At 41.3% G+C, this 21054-nt stretch overlaps 1 protein-coding gene across 5 annotated transcripts in view; it reads right to left on the bottom strand.

The window, feature by feature from the left end:
• Nucleotides 1-21054, bottom strand: part of FN1 (fibronectin 1) — an 88712-nt gene that overhangs the window by 2796 nt on the left and 64862 nt on the right. For 3 of the 5 annotated variants that reach the window (XM_042443649.1, XM_042443641.1, XM_042443674.1), the window contains 13 exons: nucleotides 19919-20032; nucleotides 16406-16675; nucleotides 14616-14803; nucleotides 13535-13622; nucleotides 13036-13212; nucleotides 12296-12385; nucleotides 11886-12065; nucleotides 9714-9803; nucleotides 7290-7738; nucleotides 5134-5272; nucleotides 2316-2480; nucleotides 986-1111; nucleotides 538-644 (listed from right to left, as the gene is read on the bottom strand). In XM_042443649.1, coding sequence (XP_042299583.1) covers nucleotides 538-644; nucleotides 986-1111; nucleotides 2316-2480; nucleotides 5134-5272; nucleotides 7290-7738; nucleotides 9714-9803; nucleotides 11886-12065; nucleotides 12296-12385; nucleotides 13036-13212; nucleotides 13535-13622; nucleotides 14616-14803; nucleotides 16406-16675; nucleotides 19919-20032 — 2183 coding nt within the window. The remainder of the gene's footprint in view (nucleotides 1-537; nucleotides 645-985; nucleotides 1112-2315; nucleotides 2481-5133; nucleotides 5273-7289; nucleotides 7739-9713; nucleotides 9804-11885; nucleotides 12066-12295; nucleotides 12386-13035; nucleotides 13213-13534; nucleotides 13623-14615; nucleotides 14804-16405; nucleotides 16676-19918; nucleotides 20033-21054) is intronic. The other 2 variants (XM_042443658.1, XM_042443668.1) reach the window with 2 other exon arrangements.

Here is a 21054-nt window from a genome sequence, read left to right on the forward strand (position 1 = left end):
ATAATAATAATAATAATAATAATAATAATAATAATAATAATAATAATAATGACATTTATTTATATCCTGCCTCTCTACAAAATGCAATCGAGGCGGCTTACAAGATCACATAGCAAAGCCATCAAAGTGATCAGTGTGCATTGGGCACTCTTGCCATTGTCTTTATATGCTGCATCACCATTCACTAACAGGATTTCTTAGTGCCTCTGCTACCTACTGGTGGACAACAGAGTCTTCAAATACTAGGGACAGTGCATCATTCTGGCAGTAACACTGCTGAATAAAAGGGAATGTTAGCAGGCAGGGGCTATATAGTGCCACCTGGGTAGATCTTAGTAACCCTCCATAATTCTGCACGTAATTGTTACTGAAAATGGTGGTTATGATGGGTCTTAAAACTTGGCTGTTGCATAAGATTGAAACACTGCACACTGATATCCAGCACACTGTTTAACAAAGCAAGAGTCAGCCTTTCTCATTTTATGTCTAACTCTACTTTCCATTCGTAGGACACAGCACAGGTATGAAGATGCCTACCTGCTGTCCACCATAGCATGTACAGGAGCAGATGGCCCCAAGGTATTCTTTCTGCCACTGTTCTCCAACATGGTACATCTTGCCCTCATCATAGCAAGTTGCTTCATCTTCAAGAAGAAATAAAACACAATTGTAAAAACAAGCAATGTCTTGTTGACTAATATACATTTTACCACCATAAGGGTAATAGAGCTGAGTACACTGCCAGTATGTGAAACTAAGGAGAGTAGGAAAAGAAAACTTGTCAAAGGTGAAGAAATTATGGCCCTCAAGATGTTATGGGTTCCCAAGTCCCACCAGCCCATCTGCATGAAGAATGGTCAGAGACAGTGGGAGTTGTACCCAAACACTAATTGGATGGTCATGGCTTGCAACATAGGACTCAACGCCATGAGAGTGTTCTCTTGTATAGTCCATGCATAAGGGAGCATGTGGCACCCATACGTACGAGGTTCACATTTGAATTCTCCTTTCCCGTTTCCAAGGCACGTGCAACTCATCATCTCTCCATTCTCTCCATGCCTGTCCCACTTCTCACCAATTTTGTAGTTCACACCATTGTCATGACACCATTCTGAATGAAACAGGAACAGTGTTCAGATCAATAAAAGCAAGAATGAATCATCTTCTAATAAACAAGGTACCAGCTTTTCAACACTATCTGACAACTTCTGCTGATTACTGGCCGTCTTTTGGGGCTTGTGTCACTGAGAGAAGCCTGTGATTTTGTGGATAGGAGCACCAATTTGATTGTAACAAAATCTCCTCAGAAACAACTGCAGTCAAGTGACACCTAGACTGAATTAAGTGAAAAAAGAAGGCTTGCTTAAACTAGTGTTACTCAAAATGGGCTCCATGTTGTTCCCTGAACCATTGGACGCTGGTCCTTGCCAAGATCCAGGAAAGAAACAAACAACTGTAACCAACAGGCACAAATAGGGTGCCAGATCCTCGCTCATTGGGAGGGGGGAATTGCTGGTCCACCACATTAATATCGAGTTTCTGGAAGTTATTATTGATCAGTTATAATTCAAACAAAGACTAGATGTTGTTAGATATCAACACCTATTTGCTGTTGATCTCAATACCAATGGGACTTCTATCTCAAGCCTGGAAAAGTTACTTTTCCCCAAACTGCAATCCAAAAAAATAACTTCTCCCAGCTATGTTTGACCCGGCTGTGAGATTATTCATACAAGCACTTATTCTAGGGTAAAGTGGGAGTAACCGCTCTCCCTAGAGGCTCTGCTGACTTATATGATTTCACCACAGGACATAAGAACAAATTTAGAAGCTGGAATGAATTCAAGGGGGCTGTCAGTATTATTTTACAAGCTCTAAAATATTGAATGTTGCTGTGGTATGCAGGGAAGAAATACCAGCTACATACCATTGTGTGGTCAACACAAAACTATTTACATTTATGCCTATTTTCTCAAGTTAGCAATTTTTCTTTGATTGAGGAACTGGCTGTTATTTGTCAATGGAAGCTTTTGTAGCTATTGCTAAATCATGACTCAGTGTTTTCTGTAAGAGCAGAAGAAAAGCCCTTATGAAGAAACTTCACATGTTCTTGATTCCAGCGTGACCAGGAGAAGGGATAGATCAGAATCCCATTTCACTGTAGATTACTGGCATCTATTTAAGACACTCATATAAACCATACTGTGGTCATGATCTTATTCGGCTGTGGCTTGGCATTTGGAAAAGTCTCATTATTTAGAGAGAACAGTGCATCTAAAAGCGATGGAGTCAGATGAACACAAGAAACTACTCACTTGAAGAGTCGCATCTGAAGTGGCCACTGCCGAGGCCTAAACATTGGCACCAGAGCTTAAATCCAGTTTCGGACATTCTTTCCCATTCTTCCCCAAGGGAGTAGGAAGAGCCAGTGAAAGTATCATAGCATGAATCATCTGTGGGTTGGTTTATCGTTTCAGAAACTGGAAAGTTGGGAAAAAAAGAGAGGAAATAAGAAGAATGTGAAGTTTTATGACAACACATAGAACTTCTCAGAGAATGTTTTCCTTCTCCAAAAGCTGCCAGAAATGATGAAAACTTTAGGCTAACAAACAGATCTTCCTGGTATTATAATTTAATGTGATCAAGGTTGTGGTCTGGAATACTCTTCTTAAAAATATATTCCCTCCTACCCAGTTTCTTTGAATACCCCAATCCTACCACAGTCCTGGACAAATGTTTCTGGAATGAATCAGTGCTTCCCAATCAGTTTCACAACAAAGATTCCCACTATTCCAATACGACACATGTTTATTTGATGGTAAGAGTCACTGAAGGAAGTGAGACCTACTTTCAACTTCAGCCTTTATCAGAAATCCCACACATATTTTATAATAAACCATGAAAACCCATCATATTTGGGTTGGAGCCTTGGAAATGCTCCTATTGTGGCTTTATTGTTTTATTTCACTGATGTGAAATGTTCTCATTGGTGGTACATTTCCTAACACTAAAGGAAACAAACTTGTGCCCTCTCACATGGAGCTCATTACACATATGCATAGAGCTTTTGGATCAGGGCATTGATGGGGATGAAAAAAAATCACAGGGAGAGGTGAGCATTAAGCCAATACGAAGACATGCATGGTCTCAAAATCAAACTGCTAACAAGAACAAAGAAACTGGCTCAGTTGCCTTTCCTTAGCTGTGGACAGACAGCAATAGGACTATTGCTTTGCAGGATAGAAAGTCCAGCTCCTGGCATCTCCATGTAGGGGTAGTAATGACCCTGGAAAGCCACTACCTGTCAGTGTACACCAGGAATGGGAGATTGGAGCCCTCCATATCAGTGATACATAAAGTGATGGTCCATGGACCACTGTCAGTCTGTGAAATATTGGTTGCTGTTTCATGGCAAATTTCCAGGGGAAAAACAGTTGTGAGCACAAATATGGCACTGGTCCCTGGCACATTTGGGGGGGGACCCTATCAGTCCACCATTTCTAGTAGATTATCAAGCACTGTTGTTGTAGAACGAACTCCATGCACCATTAGTTATGCTAGCAAAGGCTGCTGGGAGTGGTATCCAAAATCATCAGGAGAGCAACAATTGTCTGTGCATGGCATTGACAACACTGAGCTAGAACGTCACTCCCTATGCTCTTCAGCTGCGAAAGACACACCATTACTTGATTATAAGGTTGGGAGAGCATTATTTGAGGCCACAGAATTGGCCCTGTCCATCTGCCTGTATGCTGCTAACAGGCATCCCTCCCCTTGGTAAACCCACTTGGTAAACCAGATCAGTAGAAAAAAAATACAGTGAGGAGCAACCCACACTCTTTCAAAGGGCCTGGAACCAACTCAGCCAAATTCTTTACACGGAATGAGTTCCAGATTTGAATTTCCGCTCTTTCTAAAACACTGTGAAGTATACCATTTCCCACTTCAGACAAAGAATTCTGTCTATACAGAAAACTAGCAAGTCCTAGTCTGTCCTCCTGTGGAGATTTTTTTTTTTTAACCTGTAGAGAATTATTACATTCTGTGTGTGTAGAGGAGGAACATTCATTTCCTGGTCACCAGAAAAACCATTCAGCTTCATTTCAAGATTTACTTACTTGGGAGTAAGCCTTCAGAAACTCCATCGGATTTAATAATAGAGAAATCATGCATGCTAACATTCACTGTGGGTGTAATGAGCAGGGCCAAAGAAAGCTTTCTACACATCTGATCACAACTGTGGTCAGGGGAGAATTTTAGGCAAAGCACACTTTCTTTTTCTGAAAAGACTTTTCTTTTCATTACAGCTTGCCTATTCCATGGAGATTGACCACAGTATAAAAATTTCCAGAGCACCTCCTTCAAACACAGTTCTTCCTACCATGGGACTTGTATATGGAATTGCTCTTGTGCTGTAGGATTGAACCCTGAGGTTAGAATCCTATTGGTGACTTACACCAATATTGTACACTATCATCAGCAGAGGTTACGGAAGCATGAATTCTAGTTTGGATGTTGCATAAGGAAGTATTTAGTACCTTCTTGTGCAATCCCCCACCCCACCCCAATTGCACAGTGGCAATGGAACAGTATCAGACTGCAGCTCTGGTCTACACTCTAAATGGCCACTGAGTGCTCTCACCTTCTATAAACACATTATTGCCAGGTCCAGAGGCAGAGCTGTACACCCCACCAACTTCAGATTTCAGGCCATATCTTCCAACTGGACTACCATACAACAATACATGAAATAAGAAGAACCAGAGAAGAAGTGTGGTGCATTGGTTGGAATGTCAGACTGTTTAGAATAGTCTGGGTTCTAGTCACCACTGGGACATGATAGTCACCAGGTGATTTGGAATAATAATCTGTCCAAAGCTTCAAAAAGCTTTTGGACTGAAATTCCCAGAATCTCTTAGCTAGCATATAGGCCAGAAAAATGTTTCCTAAACTTACCCACCTCACATGTTTATTGCAAGGATGAGCATGTGTGTGTGAGTGTTGTGCATGCATAATGCATATATAGCACCCCAGCACCATGAAGAAATGGCTGGTTATAAATGTAATAACCAACACAATAAATCACAGATTACAAATTATTTCCCAAGAATCTCAAGTTTTGCATCCACTCACCGGAATTGCCTACTGTGACTACTTCTTCAAGAACTTTATGCCTTCTACGATTTTTTATTGCTTCCACTATGATGTTGTAGGTGGCACCTCTTGTAAGACCTGTGAGAGTAGCACTAGAATATGTGCTAGGAACTTTGACCTGCAGGGTGAGAAAATTCAAAGCATTAAAAGAAAGGCTATCTTTTGCTTTGTAAAAAAAAAAGTACAGTGTTTTTTATAGCCACCATAATCTCTAGAGCAGGGTTATCTTATGCGTGTGTGTGCCTGCATGCATGCGCACACATGCATGCACAATGCAATCCAGAGGTAGCTTCTCTTTACCCAAATAAAATACAGAGTATCAGTGAAAGAGAGCAGCAATGGGATTTTTTACCCCACATTTGCTCCCGGAAGTCCATCTCTGTTTCCTAACTAACTAGTAGTGTGTGGCCAGTTAGATCTGCTCCACATGCCAAGAACAGTGTGGGCCAAAGGAAGCTATGTTACTGCCTGGCCCATGTTCTGATGTCATCACCAAGGTGGGAAGCTGCCACTGGGGGTGTCTTCCTCTACTGCTCAAGTAAATGTTGGGAGATCTTGGCTTTATAAGACTGTTCAGACTTTCAGACTTCCTCCTTGTATGGCCCTGCAAAAACCACTCTGCCATTCCTGTCAAAATTCTGGTTTCTGCTCTGTTTCTCACTTTCAAGTTTGCAGTTGCCTTCTCTGGCCTTTGCTTTTCACTCCTCAGTCCTCACTTCAAAAACTGTGCTGCCAAACTAGTTAACTTTGCTCATCCCTTTTGTGATACCCTCTTCATATTCCTACAAAAATATTTACTTCAGAAGCTTTCACTCACTTATACCTCACTCTATACAATGAATTTGCCACACTGGCAGGCTAGCCATCCAGTATGGAGCTCCCCTGAATCGCCCCAGCCCATATTAGCAAATGGCAGGGCAATTAATATGGGTTTGAGCTCCAGTGGTTTTTCCCATCTGCATGAGAGGTCACAACCAAAACCCCATGGATGGGCAGGGCCCACTATACTTTTGGTCTGCATCATGACCCTAACTTTTTATATATCTCCTTTTTCTTGTGGATCATCTACTTCTATCTTCTTCAGCCTCCTGCTCCCTTAAATTACCCCAACCATTCTCTTGACTTAAAAACATGACCTTTCCCTTCCCTCATCTCCATTCTCAAATCCCATTTGCATCATATAGACTTTGCCTTCCCTCCCTTAATTATCATTCCCAATAGTCACTAAAATTTATGCTCGGGAAACTTCAATGGTCAGATTTAATTATCATATTTAGTAACACACACACATACTCTGCCTTTCTCCCTTTTCTTTTCCCGCTTTGTTTCAGACCATAAGCTCCTTTGGGAACACCACTGAACTTGATGCTGTTGTTTAAGAGCTTATCTAAACTGGTGAAAACTGCCACACTCACTCCAAAGCCAGTGCTGGCAGTCCTCACAATGTACGGCTACTTTCAGGGAGGATCTGGGTTTGTATGTATGTCCTTATCCTGACTTTGCCCTGAACTAAACTACATCAGAGGAAACTTCAGTGTTTCCTGGAAACCACAGAGTGATCTCAGGTTTACTGTGCATCTGAACAGCTGGATCAGTTCTAATCTGGCCCAATCCAGTTGTCAACAAACCAAGTGTTGTGCCATCCCCTTCCCCATGTTGAGTGGTGCAGGGAAAGGGGATGGCCTGTTTTTGGAGCAACCACTTCCTCATGGGCATGAGCTCGGTGTAAAGTCTGTCCAGCATGCTGTTACTTCTGCTGAGGTCAAAACAGGGCACCTGTGTGATCAATGAGGCGAGGGCAGAGCAAGGCACCCCATTCTGACCTCAAGAGAAGCAACAGCAATAGCCACATTCTTGCAGGAAGCTGCTTGGCTGGTGAGACTGCAGCAGCTGCAATGTTGGCCCAGCTGGTCCGTGGGCCCAATGATGTGGCATCATGCCAGATTCAGCCTGATGCACATGGTCATCATCACAGTCAGTCTGGAGCCAGTCCAGGACATAATGCTCTGGACTGGCCCCAGATTAAGTGACTGGTGTAGATATCCTAGTCAAATCAGCATGAATAATAATGAAATTAGTCTGTTTCACTATTATGAATGGTTGGGGTGGGTGAGTGGAGGTGAAATGGAACTTACCTCTGTAGGTTCTTCTTCAGAGCTAACAGGCTGACAAGAGATGATGTACTCAGAGCTCTCTAAATAGGGGGTCCATGAGATGGTGGTCTCAGAAAGTGCTTCCTGGGGCCTTGTGCGGTTATTCTTAGGCAGAAGGCTGTGAGGATAAGAAGGCCTGTCCACCTCTGGTATCCGCACTGGATAACGGTTCACCACCACAGACTCTTCATTTGGTCTACGATGTGACGGAGTGGCTGCAGTTGTGGGTGTCCGAGATCCATACACTTCCACGATGACTTGGCCAGGGTTGGTCACTGTAGGGTGCTGACCAGAAGTGCCTGGAAGTTTGATACCATTTCCATTGTCATAGGGATTGTTTGTGAAGTAAGGTGTATTCTCAGACGGCACATCCAGGATCTCTGGCGTACCTGGGCCAGGGAGTGGAAATGTTACCAGCCGGGGAAGCTCATCTAGGCAAAAAGTGGTTAGAAGCCATGAAGCCAGCAGCAGCAAGCACTGCATTCATTACACAAGTAAACCAGGCAGCTGTACCATAAAACACTGCTTAATTCAAGCAATTAAATGTTAGCATCATTCTCAAGGGTGCCACATGCTCCCGGAAAGCTTTACCGCGATTAGTCTACAGGGGCTACTTAGTGCACTTGAACAGGAAGGCAAAAGCATGTGGATATGACAACCGTGGTGCCTCTGAGTCCCTTTCAAAATATCTTATCTGTGAAGGAACCCAATTGCCATAAATGTTTATCTTCTGTGACATTTGGAAATAGACAAAAACATTTATGTTTATATACCCTACTGCTCTATTCTGTTGCCCTGATGCATTTCAGCTGAAAGAGAGAAATATATCCTTACATCTTAAGCCTATTTATAAGATCTATTTTCTTGAGATGATAAATCCCTCAATTCCCCTTTATCATGGGGGCATGAAGAAGATTCAGCAACTCATGCGTGTAATGTGGTCTAGGGACAGTCTTCATCTGTTCCATGAAAGCTCCTGGGAAATTCGTACAATCCCCCATCTCCCTCCATAATAAAAGCTGCCACACAGCCACACACCCCAGTCTCGGGGGATTCACCCATGTGCTGCTGGCCTTCCCAAAAGCCAAGGGGAACTGAGCAAAGGAAACAGTGGAAGGTAACTTGGTCCTCCCTGTGCTCCCTGCAATTACCATATGGGACAGGGTAGCTTCACACACTCTTTCCTTCCAGATATTTTTCCAGATATCTGATGGGGCAGACTGGCAATTCCTGTTTTCTATTGTTGCTGGTGCCAGCAATAAATTTGTGCTCATTGGCTCTTTCTTTCCTGGAAACTTGCTAGAGACTGGCAGCCAATGGCTCAGGGCCCAGCACTAATCCAAGGACCACCACTGAATAATACCTATCATGGCCAGTGCTGGGTGAATGGGGACTCTCCTCCCTCTCCCCTCCTCCCCAATCATGTTTCTCACTCCTGATATGGTCCATAAAATACCCATTTTCCCTGGAGGATGAATCATGGAAAAACAGTATCAAATAGGCAAACATGGACCTGAATCCTACTGTTAGTACCAATTTAGAGTATATCCATTGCATCAATAGGATTTATCGTCTGCATTTAAGTCACTTCTGACTTAAAGCAACCCTAAGACAAACCGATCACAATTTTCTTGGCAAGATTTGTTGAGAGAGGGTTTGCCATTGCCTTTTCCTGAGAATGAGAGAGTGTGACTTGCCCAAGGTCACCCAATGGGTTTCTATGGTCGACTGGGGAATTGAACTTTGGCCTCCAGAGTTGCAATACAACACTCAAACCACTACGCCACACTGGTTCTCCCTATTAACAATTGGTTCAAAGGATCTTTTGTAACTGTGCCTAACCAACAGAATTCAGATCATGGATCCTGATCAGGTGTAGCCTAAATGCTTAGGCATCCACTGATATTAATCAGTCAGTTTAGGCTCTTCTTTCTGAATCCACCAAAAGTTAGCAAAGATATATTCCAGGACACATTAAACAGTTAGATTAAACTAATTCAGTAGAATGGAAACAAGTTTCAATTACATAAATGAGCTGCGATGCTATATACCTGGGGGTAAGTGCCAGAGAACACAACAAAGCTTAATACTGAATAAACATGTACAGAACTGAAGTGTAAATATTGTTCTGGTCTGATTTATATGATAGTTTATAATAAACTGAGAAGCTAGCAAGCACCACAATACATTCACTGTCAAAATACACCACACCAGAAATGAAAGCAAGCTTTCAAATAACATTAATTGTCTACCATCAGAATTATCTGAAGTCCAAAACAGAGGAACCTTTAGTCTCTGTAGCTAAGAGTAACAGCAACATTCTACCGCTTGTCTATTACAAAATAAGGATCCATTAGTTTTGTGGGGCTTACTCCTAGCTAAGCGGACAATCTAAGATAGTGTTACCTGTTCTTTTCCTTCCAATCAATGGTTCACTCTTCTGACTATTCTTCACGGCAATTATGTGGATGATGTATTCTGTCCCTGGTTCGAGACCTGAGAAATGATTAAAAGAAGAAGTACATTTTAAGATGGCACCATCAGACTCAAATAATTTTCTAGGATCTGCCTAACAGTTTGTTCTTCATTTTCCCTTCCAACCTGTTTTCTTCCATTTAGTCACTCTGTAGCCAGGCATTGAACCCAAGCTAAGAAACATTAGTAAAACTCCTAGTACCTCCCACTCATCATGACCACTAGGAAGTGCAGGGAGTTGTAACCCCAAAATATCATGTCTCCAATCTCTGATTTAACCCGATAGGGTTAGGTTTTGCTTTGTAAATTTCTCATTTTAAGAGTCAAATAATGACGAGTCTTCAAAGATATAGTCGTATTAGTCTGTAGAATCAGTACGTAGAGAGATCTTGTAACAGTACTGAGACTAACTGAAAGAAAGAAATTGGCTGCATGAGCTTTCATAGACTTCAGTCTACTTTCTCAGATGTTCCAATCTAAGGAAGTAGACTGAAGTCTATGAAAGCTCATACTGCCATCTTCTTTCTTTCAGTTAGTCTCAAAAGTGCTACAAGATCTCTCTACATAATGACAAGTCTTGTGGCGCTTTAAAAAACTAACCACTGTTAGTGGACATAAGCATTTGTGAACTCCAGCCTACTTCACCAGATGCAGGTTGAAGGAACAGGCTGCAGTCTGTGACCATGCAGGCCAAATAAATCTTGTTTTTAAAAGTGCCACAGGGATTTTTGTTGTTTATGCTGCAACACAGCTCCATCAATTCAAATTTATTTTTAGATTTGTTTTTTAATCTGCTACAGCAGCAGTAGTCTGTTTTTACTATTATTGTTTTTGCTTTATAATTTTGATTGCTTAAGTTAACACTATTCATTGCTTATTCTCTTATTTCAGATATTTTAAACTACTCTGAATATAGCAGTCATGGCAGAAAGGTGTGTGTTTGGGAAAACACAGTAAAATAAAACAGGTTTGAATTAGGATATAATAGAAAGGTCCAATATTATGGGGAAATGAAGCCAGCATTTGATTAGTCTTTCTATCTACCAGTTCCTGACAGCAGTTGTGCTCTAGCAGAAGCTAGAAGTGATTCCACGTTACGGCTAAGAATGAAATCTAAGCTCAGTTATCAGATGCTCCAATTCAGGTCTGTTGGCTAAGAGACATTGAATGCTAATTACAAAATTGGGTAGGAGGAAAGGTTCAGATCAAGATCTATTTCCCTTCTTCAAAAAACATTAGTGAGCAGTAGCTCTTTACCTTCTCCCTGATTGATGAATACTTACCACAAGTTCCATTTGTTCCTCATATCACATTCCAGAAGTCAAAAAAGGGAATGAACAAAATTTGAAGCATTTATGCTGTTAGAGGTTATAATTAATGTCCAGTAAAGGGACCGCAGTGGCAAACTACAAGCTTTGAACTCAAAAGGCCCCTAGATATAGATTTTGCAACATCGTTAGGATTGGAGAAGCCACATGTTTGAAAAACTGAAGCGCTACTGCCAGTCAGTGAACTACAAATAGCCCAAGCTCTGTCTAACTTGTTAAAAGACAACTTCATATGTTCATGGGGAAAATGTGACGTGATAATCTAGTATCTGCTTAAAAGATTATCTGTCATCAGAAAAACATTGTCTGTCCTACTATACAGGCCCTTGATGTGTAGCTCCTCTATTTCAGAGAGATGACAGAAGAACATCAAGGAAAAGCCTTCCTAAATTAGACTGAAAGTTCATCCAGTATGATTTCCCGTTTCCAACAGACTAACCAAATGCTCCCAGAAATCCCACAGCTTTTATCTGAAGGCCATGGCAATCCTTCTCTCTTACTTGTCAGAGGTCCCTGGCCTCTGCACCACAAAGATTCCATTCAGTGTCAAAAAGCCATTGCAATAATATTTGCCAAATTTCAAGTGCCACAATACTATTAACTGTATTTCAGGCAGTGCTTGAAAAAGTAACCTTTTTGGCTTACAACACTGAAAATTCCCTCAATGAACATAGCCACTGGCTGGGAGATTTTGGAAGTTGCAACCACCCAACAAGTAACTTTCCATGCTTGGATTTGCAGAGCCTATTAGTTTGTTTCTCCAAGGAGTACATACCAGTGATAGTGGCTTCTGTAGTACCAGGTCGGGGACGAGGAAGCAGCTCTCTTGCCGGTTCCCCAGCACGCTCATACTTAATAATGTATCCTGTGATCTTGGCCCGGGGTGGCTGCCAAGTGAGCAACAGGGAGTTGCTTGTGGTTGTGAGGAAGCGTAGGTTGGATGGCGCATCGATGGCTAAGGAGTAAATGAAACCACTCAAATGAAGACTGTTCCAAATGACATAATAGCCCCAGAGGGGAAATAATGCAGTTTCCATATTTTTCAACCCCCATCTGCCAACATGTTGCTTTATTCCCAAAGGTGGGGGAAATGTTAGGGCTGTAACACACCACAAATGATCTACACGATCAAAGGAAAGGAAACCATCATTTCATTTAATATGACTTTTTATAAAGTGCCATTACCGGTGGAAGCATCAATCACTACTGGTGAACTGCGAGCATTTTCATTCAGGGTGTAGATGTAAATCTTGTAGTCAGTGCCAGGTTGCAAGCCTGTATTTCAAAATGAAATATTTAAACACATTAGCCTTGCTCATAAAAAGTTCTATTCTGAAGAACACTGCACCCTGGAAGTTAGTAAAAACATGTTATGAAGGGCATCAAGGAATTCAGATCATAAGCCCCTATGGTATCATCACCATTAATGGAAAAAAGAGAGGTGTACTGTTTTGCCTCCTAGCAGAGACTAAAAATAAATAAATTGTAAACTAGGCAGTTACATTCATATCCTTGAAGTTTTGTAGACTGATGGAGAAAAGCAAGGAAAGGTGGAAACAGAACAGTGGAAGCACAGAATGTGAAAAAGGAAGAGCCTTGAAGAAGAGCAAGAATAGGGAAAAGCAAAATCATGACATTCCTTCATTGTGATACACTGTATTGTTCTAAGGACTTATGTCATATTTATTTATTTATTTATTGGAACTGTCCTCCTTTACTCATATCATTCTCAAAATGTGATTTTAATATAAATAAATAACATGGGGTCCAGCTGAGGCCTAACCAGTACTGATGAGTGGCATTCCTGTTTGTATGGCACCTTCAACTGGCAGGCTAATCTTCCTGCTTGCAGAGCATTTGAGCCAAAGGACAGGATAGAACTGTGTTTCTGGAACACAGAGACAGGTACGAAGACGCTCACTTACCAGTGATGGTATAGGATCTAGCATCAGGGCCAATCGTCCTTTGCACTGGATTGTGACCACTTGCTGGGACAGCATCAATCTGGAAACCAGTGATTGTCTCCGTCTTGGTACGCCAGGTAATTGTGATGGTTCTCTCCGTGACATCAGTGACACGTGCCCGACGTGGAGGGCTGATATCTGCACATTAAAAAATTAAAAGTGTTCACATTGGGATAATAGTCATATGCAAGAGCCTGTGATGGCAAATTCCACTATGTAGAGTTTCAAGAAGTACTAGCTTTGCATATCCTAAATATTGGATCATTCAGCTTCATATAGTGATTGCAGATCCTAATATTATTCATCCATTTTTTTCACACTACATTTAATTTCATACATCTCTACTATCTTCTTTCTTGCTTAGCTTTCCCCTCCTACATTAAAAAGCTTCAGACATCCTAACCTTTAAACATTTTGGCTCAGTGAATTTAGGGTTGTTTTGACAGATGGGATAACTTACTCTCTAGAGTACTGACTACATCCTGGGCAGGTCTGCTGGTCAGAGAGTCCTTCAGAGCATAGACACTGACTTCATATTTGGTTGCCACCTAAAAATAACAAAACCACACACTGTTCATTATTTGGAAGGCTATAAAAATCTGACATGCAACCCACTTCAAAAAACCTCTCAGCTAGTTATATTTTGTATTCAGATATGATGAAATATAAATAGACCTCAAGACCAAACAAAATTTGACAGGGACACTACATTATATTTCCTTCCCATTCAGGAGGAGTCTAGGCTTTGTTTTGTTTCTTTCAAAGAAAATATCCCATTCTCATACTCAGTCAAATCAAGCACTTTTCTTCCATCTTGAGTTCTGATACAAGCAGAAGACTGTACTGAGGGGGGGAATGATTCAAATGATTTTGAATGTATCCATTTGGTACATTTTATTCCTGTAAGAACCCAGTGAGGTGGGTTAGGTTTCAGACAGATTACCCTGAAAGCACCAAATTGTTGGGCAGAAAGCTTTCACTTAAAAACACTGTAGCAAATTGGTCATGGGGCACTGGAAGGAAGGGGTTAGGCTCAGCTTTCCAAACTTGTGTAATCCTTTTTTACATTAAATTACCACTTCACTCCCACCACCATCTTGGTTTACATGTGAAATGGACATGGATGTAAACAATCAAATATAGCTAGCCTTTTAGTTTGGCCATCAGGTTGGATGTAAACAACAGGTACTCTTGGTTCTTTTTACATCAGAGTGGGAAAAAAAGAAAGATGCATCAGTTTTTCCAATAATATAGACCAGTGAAACCACCAGAATAATAAGGACTAGGCCTTGGAATACTATTGATCTATATAAGTTACATTTCATATATCATTTAAAAAATGTACATAGAACATGCAGTTTGCCATACAAAGGAAATCAATGTCAATTACCAAGAGACACAGGCTACTGCCATCTTTTAGTCCATCTTATTTTCTAAACCCTCAACAAAGCACAATATAGGTTGAACTTCTGTTCCAGAGAATTTTAAATGGCTTGTAAACAGTGATGCTACATCCAATAAGTTAAAAAGGGAAAGGTTACCATTAGTCCTGGAATGACAGCAGACGTGCTATCGGGAGAGACGTTAATTTCTTTCATTGGCCCATTCTTATCCTTGGGATTCACTCTGACTCGGTACCCAGTAAGCTGAACATTTGGTGCAGTCCAAGTGATAGTCAGGCTGGTTGGAGCAACCTGAGTAAACCTCAGGTTTGTAGGAGGTGGGATTGCTGTTAAATTTAAGATTAAAAATTTAGATCATTGTGGTAGGAGTAACAAGGTTAAAACTGAGTCGCCCAGAGCTATACGAAGTGGTGGTCTTTGGACCTGTACTGGTCTGCAAGCATTCAGCTATCAGTCCAGAGAGTTTCCAGGATAGAAAGAAAGAGTTATAGCCAATGGGCACAAATGTAACACAAGTCCCTGGCACATTAGGGGAAAAGATGCTAGCCCCCCACATCAGATAGCCCGAGAAGTACTGGTCTAGAACATGCCTTACATGCCAGCATTTGCTCTCAATTCACTATGTTATTATAGCCACTCCTGCAGTTACGAGAACCTTTTGAAATTTGTACCTTTGATGCTGGCATTTGGAATCTTTTTCAAGTATCTAGGCCTTTCATTTATTAGAAACAGGAGGTTTAAAACAAAATATAACCAGGAAAAATATATATAATTGAAAAGAGGTTTTAAATGGTAAGCATTCTTAAAAAAAACAGGGGATTGTGTGAGTAGATTTGTATACATGGTTTATTGTTCATGGAGCATAAAGATTACTGATGGGAGAAGAGGAGACAAATAGCAATAGAGCCCTAAGTTCAGCTTTCAAAAGTGTTGACCACCTGTTATATATATTTTAATATACACATCCACATGCATGCACACATTTGTGCAAATTACTAATGCTCTCCCCTATAATGTATCTGACTGCAATTTGGAGAACAAGAATTGAGTAAAGGGCAGTGGACAAGCAGCCCTTCCTCTGTATAGCTTCTAGAACAGAGCCAAAACATATAAGCAAAGGACTGACAGCTGGAGACCAGAAGAGGTTTTTTTTTTTTTTTTACTACTATCTAGAATAGTAATGGTGAATAATTACTAGGGACAGAAAAAATATTCAAAAACCCTGACAAGAATTTTGGACTGAGAAGAACCTTTGCAGTTTGGGGCATATTTTGTACGAAATTCACATGTGGCTGTATTAATCAAAAAGTTATTCTTATTTTCAAGGAAGCAACTCTCAGTTAGGGTCCTTAGTACTAGTAACTGGTATGAGCACAAGGCTATGAAGAAATCTAATTTTCAAGGACCACATTGGTCAAGACCATGAGCCAGATGAAATACTGTATACATTTTATTGTATTTTAAAAAAAAACACAATTAAAACGCTCAGGCTTCCTGAAAGAATGAATTAGTTTGAGGTGGAATTATCCCAGAAAGGATATTTCCAAGGTCACACCTAGGGTTTGTCTGTGACCTGGCAGGCAGTGTAGTGGGTAGAGGGAGACAAAGTTTCAAGTGATGGTATCTGGCTCTCGGAAGACTAGCAGCCTACTGAACAGCATTCAGTATGTGTGGCTCATCAAGCCTTCCATGTATTACCCAGTAACCTTGGATAGCTCTAATTTTCCATCAAAAAGAACCCCATATTTCTCTCTCTCTCTCTCTCTCTCTCACACACACACACACACACACTCTCCCATGCAAAGTCCCCCTGAACTCTGTTCCTCGCACGGGATGGGGGAACTACCTGCTCCTGGAAGCCACTCTAGCCAGTCAGGCAAAGGGAACAGTCGCCAATAGGCCACCATGCGGCATCACTCTGTGTGTACCTGTGGACTGGGTCCCAATCAGAGGCAGGCTCTCCAAGCCATCGTGCAAGGCAACGATGCGGACAGTGTACTCAGTACCAGGCCTGAGGCCGTGAAGCTCTGCAGTGTCGTCTTCACCATCTGGAGCAGGGAAGAGCTCGCGGATTCCATCCTCAGGGGTGGAGAAGGTCACCCTGTACCTGGTGACTTGCCCCTGTGGGCTTTCCCACGCAATTTTGATGGAATCGACATCCACCTCAGTGAATGTCAGTCCTTTAGGGCGGTCAATTTCTGTTAGGCAAATTAACGGTGATAGGTTAAGTGGAGGGGGAAAGGGGAGAAGCAGATTTGGGATAGCACAGAGCATTTTGTTATAGGCATGCAAAGCAATCTTCTATTCCTGAACATTCAGAAATAGAATTTAGAATTATTTTCTTTTCAACTTCCTGGGAAGCCTCATGAAGGCATTTACAGCTGCATAATGAGATGTGATACACATAAAACCTATACCCAGTTGCTTGACATGCTGTTGCAGAGAGACATCTGGTAATGAACCAGAGCTTGGAAGCATTGTTCTGGTTGTTGTTGTTATGGGACTACAATTCCAAAACGGCCATGCTGGCTTGGGGGATGCTGGGAATCGTGGTCTGAAAAAGTAAGATGTCCAAGTTCTGTGAAATGCATATTCCTGCTAAGAATATCATGGCTGATCTAAGCCAGAGAAAGGCACCAGATCTGCCTGTTACATTAATGCTTCTATCGCAGCCCAGGAAGTGGGACAAGCAGAAACAAGTAGTCTACTAAGCTTACTGGGTTCAGTCTCTTTTCCAGCCACAGTCTTGGCTCTATTTGAAATGAGCACAAGCTCATGATGACTGCTGCAAACCTACTACCAAGAAATGCTACTCCTGTGGTCCTGCAGTCCTAATCTATTCTATGTGGTGGTGCTGTTTGCCTTCAAGTCATTTTCAACTTATGGTGATCCTAAGGAGTACCTATCACAGGATTTTCTTGCCAATTTTCTTTGAGGGTGGAGGGTTTGACATTGCAATTGTATTTTATTCCGTTCCATCCCATTCTGCTAGTCTAGAACTCTAATATGACCAAGAGATTATGCTGAATAGATTCATCTTTCCAAGAATCAGTCTGCATTAGCATCATCAGAGGACCAGGATGATAGACTTGTTTTATGGCTGTAATTGACTAAAATGAGACATCAAGGAAGTTTTTTTAAAAAAATTAATAACCACATATTAATTATTTGACCAGAAAAAAACTTTTCCAAATTACACAATGTGTGCGTAAGATGCTTAGCAAATTCCACAAGCAAGCACCAATTAAGGGTAGTGTTTGGCAAGTCAGAATGTCACTTTTGATGTTACAGTTTCAGAACATTAATGAGTCATTGTCCATGCCTAAAAAAGGCCTCTTGGGAGGCTCTGGAACAACCATGAATGTCTTCAGGAGTCCAGCAGTTCATAAATCTATTTTAATTTCTTCAAGCTGTCTGTGAACACAAAAGTGACTTCTGAGAATGCTTCCATGCAGTGACATGGTAACACTGGAAGCAGCTTTGAAGCCATGGACAGCTTCAGATTCCATCTGAAAGCTGTCAGGAAACTAGCACTGCACCTCTAGGAGCACTTACTTAGGAAGGCATCCCACTGCCCACAGTGGGCCTTCCTTCTGTGCACAAGATTGGGTGTTTAGCCAGTTTCCATAAGCCAAGAAGCCATCTTTTCATTTTCAAAAAAAGATTCATAATGTCATTTATTTTTGCCATTATTGACAGGCAAGTGATGCTAGCTGTGGTTTTTCTATGCTTTCCAGGTAGAAAGGTGATTTATGTAGGCTTGGGACCCAACAGTTTTGTTTTGTTTTTCTTTCAGTTGAGTTGTTTTCTTAACTTTTAGAGTCAAGTTCTTCCTTTCACCATGAAACCTGGGGAACTTGGGAAATAAACCCCTGGGGCAGGACAGGGAAAAAACTGAAGCCCTCTGAATGTTGTTGGACTCCAGATTTCATCAGCCCCTTTTTAACCTGGTCACAGAATCATGGGAGTAGTTCATTTGTGAGGATTAGGGGAACCCCCTCCATGAAAGTGGATAAAACCACAAATATAAATATGAATAAAATTTGTGAATACTATTCTTTTTACCTGAGAGAACAATTCTCTAGAAATTTCTAGGTCCTCCAGCACAACTCTATTGTCACAGAATTGCTCTGGAAGACCTAGAAATTCCTAGAGAAAGCATATTAATCAACTCTGCAAATCATCAAATCTGCAAAAGGGAAACCAGCAATTGTGGGAGACAGTAGACTGTAGCTCATCAATGACTGGAGGGTCAGAGGCCTTGCCCTGGGACTAAACCACGGTATGAAATTAAACATATACCTAATGGTGGAACTACAGGACGAGCAAAAAGAGGACATTCCCCAATTAAGAATTCTCCCCCTCCCAAAATTTTTCCTACTTTTCCCAATTTTTTTTAGCATTACAGGGAATGAAACACTGAATATCATTTACTTAGCATTTTTATATTTGTTGTGTAACACATTCCCATGGCAATTTTGCCTGCCCCTTTTGTCTGAATGCCTAAACTATATTTCTAAAAGCTCTACTGAATTCTCAAGTTACTGCAATGCTGTTGCAGTTGGAGGAGTGGAAGAAATGTTGGGAGATTGGAGAAAAGTCTCATTTGGGAGCAGAATTCTTACTTGGGAGAAGCCATACCCTAGTTTTGCACACACAAGTCAAATCTGTACCAATGGGCACAGCAATGGCCTATAGCTGTCAGCAATTCATGGATGAATGTGCCATTTAGAGTTGTTTCAGTGTTACACTGATGCAATTGTTCCACATAATTCCCCACAGGCTGGAAAATTTTATTTTTTCCCCAAATTTAATATTAAAAATCTGAACTCTGAATTTAGCTGTTCAAAATATCAGCTTCATAGTTTAGTTCCCAAGAGCTGTTGAGATGAATACAGATCCAGTGCGCCTTTGGCTTACGCGAGGGATCCATTCCGGACCCCGCCCCCACGTAACCCAAATACCACATATGCTCAAGCCCCGCACGGCGGTGCAGCGGCATAGTAGCACAGCGGCACACACATACCGCCCCTTCCACCCTGCACGCTCCCACACAGCTTTGCACATATGCTCAAAGCTGCATATAACGTGAGCACACTGTATATACTTTAGATATTAGGTATCAGATATATAAAAAATTCCATATTCTTGAGTAAAATCACCTTTACTATCTTAGCATAGAGAATTCATTCCAAAACATTTCCCACTTATTTACCCAAGGGTAATTAAAATTATGTTTTTGCATTGATCATTTTTCAATTATACTAAAAGCACAGCTTTTGGAGAGAAGGGAAAGGATTTTATTTTGGCTGCTTCTCCAGGTTATATTGGTTATATATTAATTTTCAGAGTTCTGGTAGTAAATATATCCTGTGGACTCAGGCACTTGGAGATACCACACTCAATCCTGATATGAAACCCAGAAAATGCAAAGTACATACTTGTAACAGCTGTCTCAACCAGTGGTTGGCTTTCTCCGCTTTGACTCTGGGCATACACACTAACTATATATTCGACAGTAGGTTGTAGCCCTTCAATTGTAACTTCAGTTTGATCTGCAACAGAAGCCCAATAAAAAATTAATCACATAGGAAGTTGATTGATAGATGCCCTTGATCTGTCTCAACTGAGTTTAGATCCCCTGTGTGTGTTCATTTTTCTCTCAGCTGGTAAACCAACTTATTTTAGATGATGTGATAGGATTGTTTACATAAACAACTTGTTCCAAATCGAAGGATGCTTTGTTAATGGATTCCACACTCAAAAATTTGTTCAAAATGCAAAAATCCTTTGCTCTGGAGCCAGTTTCAATGGTCTATTGTACACTGGAGGCTCTTTCAGCAAGCATTTGCAAGAACAAGATGAGATGTTCTACATAAATGTCAACAATAACATTAGCAGAATTGGTAAAAATGCTCTTGGAATGTGGCTTAACGACTTCTGTTGCAACAAGATGATAATACCTGCCCAATATTGTAGAGAAGTTGTTCTGTCCTTCCAGAACAGGTCATTCAGCCCAAACGAAGAGCAGTTATTATACAGTGATGTAGCCGGGGGGTGGGGGGGGGGTCTTGGGGTCCGGACCCCCCCTTCCATTAGAAAAATGAATGGTGTGTGCTGCTGCGCTGCCGCACCCAAGCCCCATTATAATTGTAGCACTTAGTCTGGACCTCCCCCCTTCCTAAAATCCTAGCTACATCCCTGTATTATATCTATATGAAACATGACAATTACATAGTTCAGTGATAGCAGTGGATGGTATCCAATGTGAGGACACGTTGTTTTTGAAAGCCTCCCAAGTTTCACAACACACACATGCTCAAATAGGCCTTAGGGATATGGAACTAGCTGCATGGTTCTTGAACGTCTTGCTGGCCACTGAGCTTGGCCTCAGTTGTGTGTCTTTGCTGCCATATGGAAGATTTTGTTTTAGCACACTATCTCTTCATAGAATATTTTGGCTAAACTTTTTAAAAGCTTGTGTGCTTTTATTTCAGTTCATGCTATTGGATTTCACTGTTGCTGTTGTGTGCCTTCAAGTCATTTACAACTTATAGCAACCCTAAGTCGACCCAAT

This window comes from Sceloporus undulatus, chromosome 1 (assembly GCF_019175285.1).
Source record: "Sceloporus undulatus isolate JIND9_A2432 ecotype Alabama chromosome 1, SceUnd_v1.1, whole genome shotgun sequence".
Taxonomy (NCBI): domain Eukaryota; kingdom Metazoa; phylum Chordata; class Lepidosauria; order Squamata; family Phrynosomatidae; genus Sceloporus; species Sceloporus undulatus.